The sequence below is a fragment of the Puma concolor genome, chromosome C1, assembly GCF_028749965.1.
Source record: "Puma concolor isolate L17-30 chromosome C1, mPumCon1.1.hap2, whole genome shotgun sequence".
NCBI lineage: Eukaryota > Metazoa > Chordata > Mammalia > Carnivora > Felidae > Puma > Puma concolor.
In genome coordinates this window covers 156,041,877-156,053,917 of record NC_141674.1, presented here as the reverse complement: position 1 = coordinate 156,053,917, position 12,041 = coordinate 156,041,877, and the positions used below count along the sequence as shown (strand labels likewise).

The 12,041-nt window shown below is 37.5% G+C and overlaps 1 protein-coding gene across 2 annotated transcripts in view; it reads left to right on the top strand.

Moving 5' to 3' along the window:
* TTC21B (tetratricopeptide repeat domain 21B) overlaps positions 1-12,041 on the top strand; it is an 83,803-nt gene that overhangs the window by 59,608 nt on the left and 12,154 nt on the right. For both annotated transcript variants that reach the window (XM_025935137.2, XM_086718804.1), the window contains exons 23-26: positions 4,910-5,060; positions 5,524-5,685; positions 7,556-7,751; positions 11,758-11,982. In XM_025935137.2, the coding sequence (XP_025790922.1) occupies positions 4,910-5,060; positions 5,524-5,685; positions 7,556-7,751; positions 11,758-11,982 (734 nt within the window). The remainder of the gene's footprint in view (positions 1-4,909; positions 5,061-5,523; positions 5,686-7,555; positions 7,752-11,757; positions 11,983-12,041) is intronic.

Genomic DNA, 12,041 nt, shown 5'->3' with positions numbered 1-12,041 from the left:
CTCTGGCAACAGTACAGAGCCCCCTACAGATTTTCTGTCTTCGTCTCTCTCTTCCTCCCATCCCACTCTCTCTCTCTCTCTCTCTCAAAAATAATAAATAAACATTAAAAAAATAAAAGAGTGCAGTTAATTATATTAACATCTTACCTCTTCTACTCACTCTGAGTACATCTTCCCACCTCAGTTGCCCAAAGCTTACTCTTACTTTCTTCAAGCCTAAGTTATTTTTGTCATGCCATTTCTGTCCGGGGTTCTAGACTCTGCTTGTCCTTTTCTCCTTCTATGAACTGCCAGTTTAAGGGACACACATACTATTTTCATTCTGTCCCAAGCTGTTCTCATATTGTAGCACTTCTCTCTGAGTGAATAATCAAACCTGGCTTCTTTAAAAAAACAAACCTCTGCCCTTGGAATATTTTTAAGCCATTGATGATGCTAGTGCCCTCACATAGAAGATTTGAAGAAGCCCTCATCTGTCATGTGAATTTGGTCTCAGCCAGGTAACTTGGCATCAGCATTTTGTTGAAAGAGATAATAGTCAAATTGGCTTAGTAGACTGGCAGCTTTGGACTGTCTGTTTATAAACAAATATGAAATAAATTATTTGTAAATTCAGTGTACAGACTTTGTACATTGGAAATACCAAATCACATACATCCATATGTCCAAATCTTTGCATGTTTCTTTTTCCTTTTGCCTATAGTGCACATTGCCTTCCTTATTCTTTTTCTCTTTCCCAACACATGATCCAAAATATACTCACCCTTTACCAAAAACAAAAGCCTGTACCTTACTGCCACCACCTATGTTTTAAGATGCCTTACGTGATGCTGAGTAGGGGGACCATCCACCTCGATTTGCCAGAGATGAGAGGATCTCCTGGAATGCAGTACTTCCAATGCTAAAAGAAAGTCTCAACAAAGTGGGATGAATTGGTCACCCAAATCCTGGATGACTTCACCCATATCTCTTTGTCTCGTCTCTTCTAGTATCTTTCTGAAAATATTTATGCATACATTTGTCTTCTCCATGGGACTACAGTCTCCTCAAGTTTGCAGAGATCACATCATATTCATCTTAGTCCCCAGCATCAGACGAATCACCAAGCACATAGATGGTGCAAAATAAATATTTATTGGTTGAATGGATCAGTGCATGACTAAAATACCCAGTCATTTAAAAATACAAAATGTTAAAATTTTTGTGGTCTCTGTCATATTTTAGGTTTTTAATCTTGGATTCTTTATTCCTAATAGGACTCTATTCACAGATATGTTCTATCAGAATCATTCTAAAACCTGAGTATCTATACTTACTCTCTGCATGAATTATAGGTCATCCTAAGTAACACATGTTATACCTTAAATTAATGCTGTATTTTAGCTGACTTCAGAAACGCACTGTCTAATTTGAGTTAACCTAACTAGTAGGCAGTCCTTCCTATAGAGGTAATTACTGTTCTCTTGACAGATTACACCTCTTAACTCTTAAAATCTCCACATCATCTTGGGTTGTCCCTTCCCTCACACTAACTTCTTAACAGGGTTCATCAGTTCTGTCTGCTAAAGAGCCAGCTGTCACATCCAGGCTGCCGTCTGCTAAGCCTACTGCTCGAATTAGCGCCTTTATCCCCTCTCACCGAGACCAGTGCAGCCCCCGCACTCATCCTCCAGTCTCTAGGCTCCTGCCATTTGACACCTTCATAGCACTTCTGTAAATCAAAAACTGCTGCTTGGCGTACAATTTAGGATGGCTCTCCAGGGGAAAGTCTAAAATCATAGCATTATTTTGGTAATAAGGCAGCCCTAAATTACTGGTCCATTTGTATTTCTTACCCCTCTTCCTCCACTTTAATATCAGGTAACCTTGGACTTAGCAGCACTCCCCATGCTGCTCTGCTCTGTCTTTGCACATGCCATATGCCTCTTGGAATGTCTTGGTATGTCTAGCAAGATCCTCCTCGTAGCCTTCAGGCTGCCCAAAGGTCTGATTCCATGTGAAACCTCCCGCCTACCTCGGGCAGTTAGGAATTCTGTGCATTGTAATTCCAAAGCACTTTTATTCATGCTGCATCGCATCACACTATAATCATTTGGTATCTTCTCCCTGTCCCTCAATAGGTATGAGCTAAGTTTTTTCAGAATATATAATACATTTCAGTTTTCAGTGGATTCCCTAAGTACAGAAATTTGCCTGTTTGTCAGATTTCATGGTTAACCAAAAGACAAGTCAGTATCAGTGGTAATTATAATTTGAACTAATAATACATTTCAGTAGTATTGGAAAGTGATAATTATTTAAGAAACTGTCCTCCCAATGTTGACTTTAGATAATATTAGCAATATCATGCATCGCACATATTAGCAACATCATACAAAAAAACTTTGGCCAGAAATTTTCACCTTCACATCCTGCCTAATCCAAGACAGCTTCTAGGTCCTGTGACTTTATTGTGGGTAGTTATCCCTAGTTTCTATCCACACTTTTGGAGTTGTAAGTATTACTAATGACCATTGTAATTTTTTTTTAATTTTTTAAGTTTATTTATTTTTGAGAAAGAAACAGTGCAAGCTGGGGAGGGGCAGAGAGAGAGGGAGACAGAGAGTCCCAAGCAGAGTCCGTCCTGTCAGCATAGAGCCCGATGCGGAGATTGGACCCACGAAACCGTGAGATCATGGCCTGAGCCAAAACCAAGAGCCAGACGCTTAACTGACTGAGCCACCCAGGCTCCCCACTAATGACCATTGTATTTTTAAAGCTCTTTCATGTATTTGGTCTCTATGACATGTTGAGGGTCAATATTATATTCCTATTTTAAGAAAATAGGTAATCCTTGACTCAGAGAATTTGAGTAATTTGTTTGAATTTCTGTAGCTAAAAGACAAGACCACTAGTTGAATCCTCTTTCTCTGAAACCATGCTCTGTATTTTAGTGATACCAAAAAACAGGAAGAACAAAATCTCAAGATACTAGGTAAAGGAAGGCAAATGATGATGTTGTCAACCTGGATTACGTTAACATCATGTAATAGAGTAGAAACCAAGCCTACAGAAGTTGTTTTTTTTTTTTTTAAGGATTTTTTTATTGTGGTAACATAACAAAAAGTACATAACATAAAATTTGCCATTTTAGCCATTTTTGAGTGTACAGTTCGCTGACATATAGTACATTCAAATTATTTTGTACCCATCGCCATTTTTCATCTTCAGAACTTTTCCATCATTCTAAACTAAAATTCTGTACCCACTAAACGCTAACGCCCCCTGCTCCCCTCCCCCATCTCTTGGCAACTCCCATTCTACCTCTCTATGAATTTGACTACTGTAGGTAGATACCTTATATAAGTGGAATCATATGATATTTGCCCTTTTGTGCCTGGCTTATTTCATTTAGTATAATGCTTTCAATGTTCATGCTGTAGCATATGTCAGGATTTCCTTCCTTTTTAAGGCTGAGTAATACTCCATTGTGTGTATATACCACACTTTATTTGTCCATTCATCTGATGATGAACATTAGGTTGTTTTCACTTTTGGCTATTGTGAATAATGCTGCTGTAAGCACAGGTGCACACATATTTACTTGATTCCCTGCTTTCCATTCTTTTGAATATATACCCAGAAGTGGACTTGCTGGATCATATATTTTCTCTCCTTAGAACATAAAATCAAGGAAAAATTTCTTAAAAAGTTTTTGTTTGTGTGTTTTAGTTCTAATTCACTTAACAGAAAAGATCAGCATAGCTTATACAATGATTTTCGCAAATCCCCTACTATGAGTCCTGTGCTCACTGAAACTTGAGAGACCAAACATCTAAAAAGCACAACTATAGAGAAATAAAATATAAGCCATTGATATAATAGACTATTATGCAGCCATTTAAATCATGTTTTTGAAGACTAATGAGTTGGGAAATGTTTATTGTATAATGCTGAACCAAAATTAAAACCCCAAGTGTGACTTCAATTTTGTATATATTAATATTGTATATTAATATTGCATATTAATTTTATATATATTAAATATTGATATAATAAAAGTAGATACATAAATACTGATAGAATGATTTTCACTCACAAATATATGAAAAGAAAAGTACCAAAATGTGGTCATCTCTAGCTGGTGGGAATATGAGTGATTTCTTTTTCTTCTTTATACTTTTCCAAATTTTCTAAAATGTCCATGCGTTATTTTTACAATCTGAAAAATATTTATTAAATTTTTCTCAAAACAGTATTTTAATGATATAAAAGAACTAGATAGAATTGGGAGAAGGCTTTCTAGGAACCTGCCAGTAAATTATACCTGATACCAAAGAACTAAATTAATTCTTTTTTCTTAGGAGAAGGCAAATTAGGATTAAAATACTAGGACTGATTTGTTACAGTTGTATTATGGTAAGCTAGTGTCTAGTACATTAGTCACATATACATATTAAGAAAAGTCTGGAGTAAAATTTCTGATTGCCCACCCCAAACATTATCATCAAAAAGTACTGTTCTCACCCTGTTCCTAGCTAAGGGTGGAGGAGAAAGGAGGTCAGAGATAGTCTTAACCCTGTGTAATCACATCAACCCTCCTGAATTCTACAGTTACAGTTTAGATGATCAATGCAGAGACTGTTTCTAGATTTTGGTCCCAGGAACAGTTGAAAATTAAGTTATAACAAATGTACATTTTTATACATTGGCTTGTATAGAACCTTCTCCCACTGCCCAGACCAACCAAACCTTTATCCAATTACTCATACAGTCTTTTTAAGGGTTTATAATACCTAAAGCATTCCTTTTGCTTGTATTTAAATTCTACATCACTTAAAGTAAACTGTACTTTAATGAAGCAGGATTATAACCACAAAAACAAGAGATATAAAATGTTGTCTATATTTGAAATATTCTTTGTTTCTAGATAATTACATGACATTATCTCGTTTAATTGATTTCCTGAGAAGATGTGGAAAACTTGAGGATGTTCCAAGATTTTTCTTAATGGCTGAAAAACGTAACTCCAGAGCAAAATTGGAGCCGGGATTTCAGTACTGTAAAGGACTATATCTTTGGTAAATCTGTTGGTGAATAAATCCTACATAATAGTTTTTTTCTTTCTTATTGTGAATAAAGTAGAATAAACTTTCCTTTGTCTTAAGATAGATCTACATTTTATGGAGCGCTTGGGTGGCTCAGTGGGTCGAGCATCCAATTCTTGATTTCGGCCCAGGTCATGATCCCAGGGTCATGGGATCCAGCCCCAAGTCGGACTCTGGGCTGAGCACGGAGCCTGCTTAGGATTCATTCTCTCTCTCTCTCTCTCTCTCCCTCCCCCTCCCTCCCTGCATCTCTCCCTCCCTCCTTCCCTTCTTCTGCCCCTCTCCCCCATTTGTGCTCTCTCCTCTCTCAAATTAAAAACTTTAAAAAAAACATGTTAATAATTTTAACCAAATCTTTACCAAAGATATTATAAATGACTTAAAGTTTGTAGTCGACAATTGAAATAAGTGATTTTTTTTTTTAATATCTAACAAGGTATACTGGAGAACCAAATGATGCCCTTCGACACTTTAATAAAGCTCGGAAAGACAGTGACTGGGGCCAAAATGCCCTTTATAATATGATAGAAATCTGTCTGAATCCAGATAATGAAACTGTTGGAGGTGAAGTATTTGAAAATCTGGATGGAAACCTAGGGTGAGTTATCATTTGACAAATTATCCCTTTTCTGGAAACACTTACTAGGGATAACAAGCAAGGATACCTTCTAAAAGAGGGCTAAACTCTAGGAGAGCACTAATGAAAAGGCAGGTGAAAAAAAATCATAGCTAGAATAGCCATTCTCTGAAATAAGCATGAAATGCTTTTAAGAGGCTTCCTAAATCAGAATAAGCATGCTACAAAGACGTTTCCCTAATTACTTGTTGAAACAGCATAAATTATAGAATTTGATTACTTTAGCAAAAGCTGTCCACACAGTAACTCCTTAGCATATGGTAGTTCTCTGCCATACCCTGTGCTATACTATATACTTTATGTGCATTGTCTTATTTACTCCCTGCAACAGTGTTGTGAACTAAGCTCAGAGTTAACCTATCTAATGTGATAGTAAATGGTGGGGGCAAGATGTGGACTGAGTTCTACGTGACCTCAAAGTTCCTGCTAATAGCCACCGTGGTGCACTGCTGATAAATAGTGCTATTGCTGTCAACCTGTGTTAGTTGCTTGTTCTCAGAAATGGGCAAGGCATTGTAGGGGATATATAAGGATGTAAATGCGTAAGGTACATAAGGTAGTTTCTGCCTTCAGGAGCATGTAATTTACTTAGGAGGCAAGACAATATCTGAAACCATTGGATCTTTGACAGAACAGAAATGGGTGAAATGGATAGTAAGTGTTACAAGAATTTATAGAAATCCTAGCAGTGCAAAGCAGTCAGGGGAAGATGCACAGGGGTGTGAGAGAAAATGAGAACAGACTGCTGAGAGGTTTTAATGACAGATTTGAAGGCTTGGGTTATAGAGACCATTAAAAGTTTTAGAGCAAAGGAGAGGCATGTTTCTGTTTGTTTATAAAGGTTTAGGTGACATACTGTTATGCAGCTATAGGCTGTCCTCATGGAACTATTTAGCAAATAGTTGAAAATATAAAACTAGAACTCAGAAGAGAGGTCCCAGCTGGAGATACAGGTGTGGGGGATGTGTGATCAGAGTAGACAGTTGGAGCTCAATGAATGGCCTCTTTGCAAATAGAATGCAGTAACATAAGTTTGAAAACTAAACTTCGGGCTAACGTTTAAGGGGATTGGAGGAGGAAGGGAAGTCAGAAAAGGACAGTCAGCATGGTAGCAAGAGACCCAAAACCATAATGTTACAGAAGGCAAAGGAGGGAAACTTTGAAGAAGGTATTCAACAATGTGAAATGTTTTAGAGAAGGTAAAGCCTGAAGCCTGAGGTAAAAAAAAGCAATGGTTTAGTGAATGGGCTTTGAGAATTTAATTTCCTTTTATTAATTGATTTATATATTTTTTTAAAAATAAGAAAATTGATGTCACATATCCACATTGTTTTTACACTTGACATTTACAGCCTTTGACAGATACATAGTTTCTTTTCTGAGAGACTGATAGACAGGTAAAAATATTGCAGTACTTGACACATAGTAGGTGCTTCAGCAAAGTTAGTTACTTTTTACTCCCTCCTTTCTTTCCTTTCATTTTCTGAGTATATGTACCACTTGATAATTGTATGATTCTACTTCTCCTGAATTCTCGTTTTATATTAGTGGAAATGAACACACTCACCACATACAGATATTGTCCAATTTTTGTCTTCAGTCTAAAGTGGATAAATGTTTAATGGTGTTTCATTAAAGCTGTATTAATTGTTTAAATCTAATGCATTGTAACTGTGGTTCACCTTGTATTAGAAGAGAATGAGTGACATTCCACAAAAGGGTTACATTAAATAAGTGACAGCAAAGAAGCCAGTGTACCCTAGGGCTCATTCCAAAATCAGTGAATTTTACTTCATGAGTAACAGACAGATTTATTTTTAATTGTATATAGGAATTCAACTGAGAAGCAAGAGTCTGTGCAATTAGCAGTGAGAACAGCAGAAAAACTCCTTAAAGAACTAAAACCTCAGACCATTCAGGGTCATGTACAGCTTCGCATAATGGAAAACTATTGCCTAGTCGCTACCAAACAGAAGTCTAATGTTGAACAAGCATTGAATACTTTCACCGAAATAGCAACATCTGAGGTTAGATTTTCTTTTTCAGCTTTATATTATCTTTCCTTGGTGGTATAGAAATAGTTGTTTACTTTCTGAAGATTGACTTAATTACAAGTACAAATTGCCTCTGTAGTTCGGCATAATTCTACGTAATATATATATACCTCTGTTTCCAGAAGAAACAGTTTTGTTACTATTTTGATATGTTGTTTATATTTATTTATTTATATTTGTATTTATTTGTATTTCTTTATATATGTATTTATATTTATTTCTATTAGAATGGTAAATTCTAAGAAAAGGAAATTCTTCTTCAAAAGGGCATAAATTAACTCAAAGGAATGGCTTTATCTTCTGGAAAGTTTCTGTGTTGTTTCACTTAACTTGCTAAGTGAAAATAAATACCTGTCTGCCTTGATAGCTCACCTTTTCACTTATGCAAACTTGAAATGTTTCCAAATCTAAGGCTAAATGAGGTCAGTACTGACCGCTTATAATTCAGTCGTGAGAATAATGGTGTTGTTTCCCCCTGCAAAAACAATAATAGTAACAACAATAATAATAATTAGAGCAAATAATAATTAGGTCAGAGATTTTCTTCTCTTTTCACCTCACTCATATCCACCTTCTCACTCTGGGTGCTTGGTTTTGCCTTCTCTCACACAGTGCTGTATTTCTTCAATTGCTTGATACTAAGGAAGGAATTCTAGGGACCCCATTCATCAGCAGTGGGTGATCGCTAGTTCTAAGCATACTCATTGGATTTCATGTTCTTCCATTCAACAGTGTTGTAGGCCACCAAAAATTCATAATTTATGTCTCTCAGAGGACATACAGAACTTTGCTGTGTTTTCTTGCGGTTCGGAGATCACAGTGGTAGCAGTAAGCCACCAAAACCCCCCTGCAGTGGCCCCTTCCTCTTGCCTCCCATGACCGAGGAGAGCTTTGGGGAACCTATAGCTCCTGTTGCCATTTGTGCACAAGCATCCTAGATGGCACTTTATCACCCCTGTAAGCCACCCTTGGAACCTGACAGCAAGGTAGTATCAGCAGCAGTGACATTCTAGAGCAGCACCCTTCTGCTGACCATGACGTGACCCTCTCAGGGGTGGGCCGTGTGGCAGCAGATGGACGGCAGCGGCTGATGAATGGAGAGCAGAAGTAGGGGAGAGAGTTTAAGTCATGAGGTTTGAGAGAACACCAAAATCAGTGAGTGACATCACGGCTGTTTCTTAGCAGTACTGTGCCAGTTTTTTGTGTTGGTGAGACTGCATTGTTTTTACCATTCATATATGTGTGATTACTAATATACTACCCTCAAATCTGTTCACTGACCATTCCAGCCTAAGACTGATGCATGAACTGAAGTTTCAGCAGTGAGTTTTATCTGGGATTTTTTTCTTTTAACTCATAAGCTGCATGTATTAATAAAATGAATATTCACTAAGCAGCCAGTGGGTGCTAGGCAAAATGGGAATCACAAAACTGCATAGTCTCTTTTATCGAGTTTATCATAATCTAGGGATGATAAGGCAAAGCATACTGCCTGTGTACAAACCAAAATCTATGACATTTTGTCCTACAGTTACAGGTAAAAGTGGTGTAGGAAACAGTATAAGGAAAGTGGGGAGGCCCTTTTGTGGAGAGATGTGATTTAAGAAGAACCATGATAAATTGCATTTTCACAGGCAGAGACAGACGATACATACATTCTAGGGGAAGGGGAAAGTATGAACAAAGGCAAGGAGGCAGACAAGCATGGGGTATATTTATGACACTCTGTAGCATTCAGATTGATTGAAAAAGAGGTAGGTAACAGGAAGTCACCTGAGGAAAAGGTAGAAGACACATTAAACCCAAGCAAACTGTTTCCACCTGCTTTCATCCTGTCGTCTTGAAGCATAAGGGTGTATTGGTTACAACATGGCTGTATTGTCTTCTGTGATCTAAAGTTGCTGCAGCTCAGAGTGAGACATTGACAAGCCAGCTGAACACCTTAGGATGTCTGCACCAGAAAAGACATATGGGTCTAATGCAGGGGTTGTAACTCAGGTTTGCACTTTTAGAAACCATTCTTGAGTTCATTCAGGAGTGATCAAGCGGTGAGAAGTTGATTAATTCCAATCAAACTCAAGGTGTGTGATTCGGAGAGCTTATTTTTAAATGTATAGTGTGGGATATTTTTAGCATGTGACTAGATCTGGACTTTTTTTTAATTTTTTTTATTTTGAAAGAGAGATAGAGCATGAGCAGGGGAGGGGCAGAGATAGAGGGAGACACAGAATGCAAAGCAGGCTACAGGCTCTGAGGTGTCAGCACAGAGCCCGATGCAGGGCTCAAACTCACAAACTGAGATCATGACCTGAGCTGAAATTGGATGTTTAACGACTGAGCCACCGACGCACCCCTAGATCTGGACATTTTTATAGAACCTTTCTTGTCTTGGGCTGTCCTAGGACCAGGCTGACAAATTCAAAGCAGACCTCTATTTTCTTTCCTTTCTACAGAAGGGGGGAGGGGCTCAATAATTGATAATATGCCCCTTATGTCTCCAAAATCTACCACCAATTGGCTGAATTTGGCACTCAAACCTTTTTGCCATCCCTTAATTACAACAGCAAATTACATATTGGAAGTTTGTTGCTAGGCATAGAATTACAACCAAAGAAATTTTATCTTCCAAAAAATTGTTTTCATCAAGCTCTAAGGAACTGTCCTTCTCTATTCCAGGATTATTTCTTTTTTTATTTTTTAATTTGTTTTTTAATGTTTTATTTATTTTTGACAGAGAGACAGACAGAGCATGAGCAGGGGAGGGGCAAAGAGAGAGGCAGGCACAGAATCCAAAGCAGGCTCCAGGCTCTGAGCTGTCAGCACAGAGCCCAACGCAGGGCTCGAACTCACAGACCACGAGATCATGACCTAAGCCGAAGTTGGACGCTCAACCGACTGAGCCACCCAGGCACCCCATATTCCAGGGTTATTTCTGACTTCCAACCATGATCAGGGTTGGACATTGAACATGCCCCTCTAGTCTCCTTTTGGCAGTATTCCTTATTGGTTACCCAAACTTGCTATCTTACAGTGTACTTTTATTATAGTCATGATATGTCATCTTTTATTTGTATTTTAACCTGAAGCCTTGTCTTTATTAAAACATCATGATCCCACTGCTGAAATGTATGAAGCCCCCCTAGCTTTATCAGGGATATACACATATTGCTTAGGTAAGTTGGTTTTCTGGGTAGATCACTAATGGCTTCCATTTCATACCAATTCTTTTTAGTCTGTAGGTTTCACAGAGTGACATTTTCTGACTCTGAACTCTTCTCTAAAAGAACATTGTGTTTTATAGACACTATCAAGCAGTAAACTCTAAGTCTAAAAGAGTGTTTTAAGGCATGAGTTTATTTCATATAATTTCTAAGTGATTAATCGCATGCCTTGTTTATAAAATTTCATTGGTCAAACTTAATTGGATGAAGAGGCTTTCAAATAAAACAAGAAGGAAGGGAAAACAAGCAATAAAAGTCTATATCGATAAAAAGTCAATATAGATAAGTCAGTAGAAGTTCACATAGAGAAGGAATATCATTTGCAGGTAAATCATTCTTATTCTTGTTTTACAAGTGAAAGAACTAAGGAATCTGAATGCAGAATCTGAAACGCAAATGTTTAATGAGTATTATACTGAAATAGAATTTTGTTTTTTCCTGTTTCTGTATAAAACCATAAAAACTAATTAGTCCCCAAAAGATCAAGTCGCCTTAATGGTCTGAATCATATGGTTCTGGCATCTGTGTATTTATTGAATTATTTTGACCGCATGGTGCCTGACCAGTTTTCTCCATGATAGCTTGAGTTTACTCGATGTATTAAATAATGACTATGTCAGTTATATCTGTAGAGCCAGTTACAGAATTCACAGGCCAGTTCTCACATTGTGTAGCACTTGCTACTTTCCCTGTTTCCTTTTAAACATACAACATGTATATTTGTGTATATGGGTATCTGAAGTTTTGCTTTCTTACAGAGGGATCATATTCCAGCACTTTTGGGAATGGCAACAGCTTATATGATCTTGAAACAGACTCCAAGGGCCAGAAACCAGCTGAAGCGGATTGCGAAAATGAACTGGAATCCTATTGATGCTGAGGACTTTGAGAAGAGTTGGTTGCTGCTTGCTGATATTTATATTCAATCAGCAAAATACGACATGGCAGAAGAGCTATTAAAACGGTGCCTGCGTCATAATAGGGTAGGTGATTGAAGAATAAAACATCATTGTTAACCTTTCACTTACAAGCTTCCCGTAAT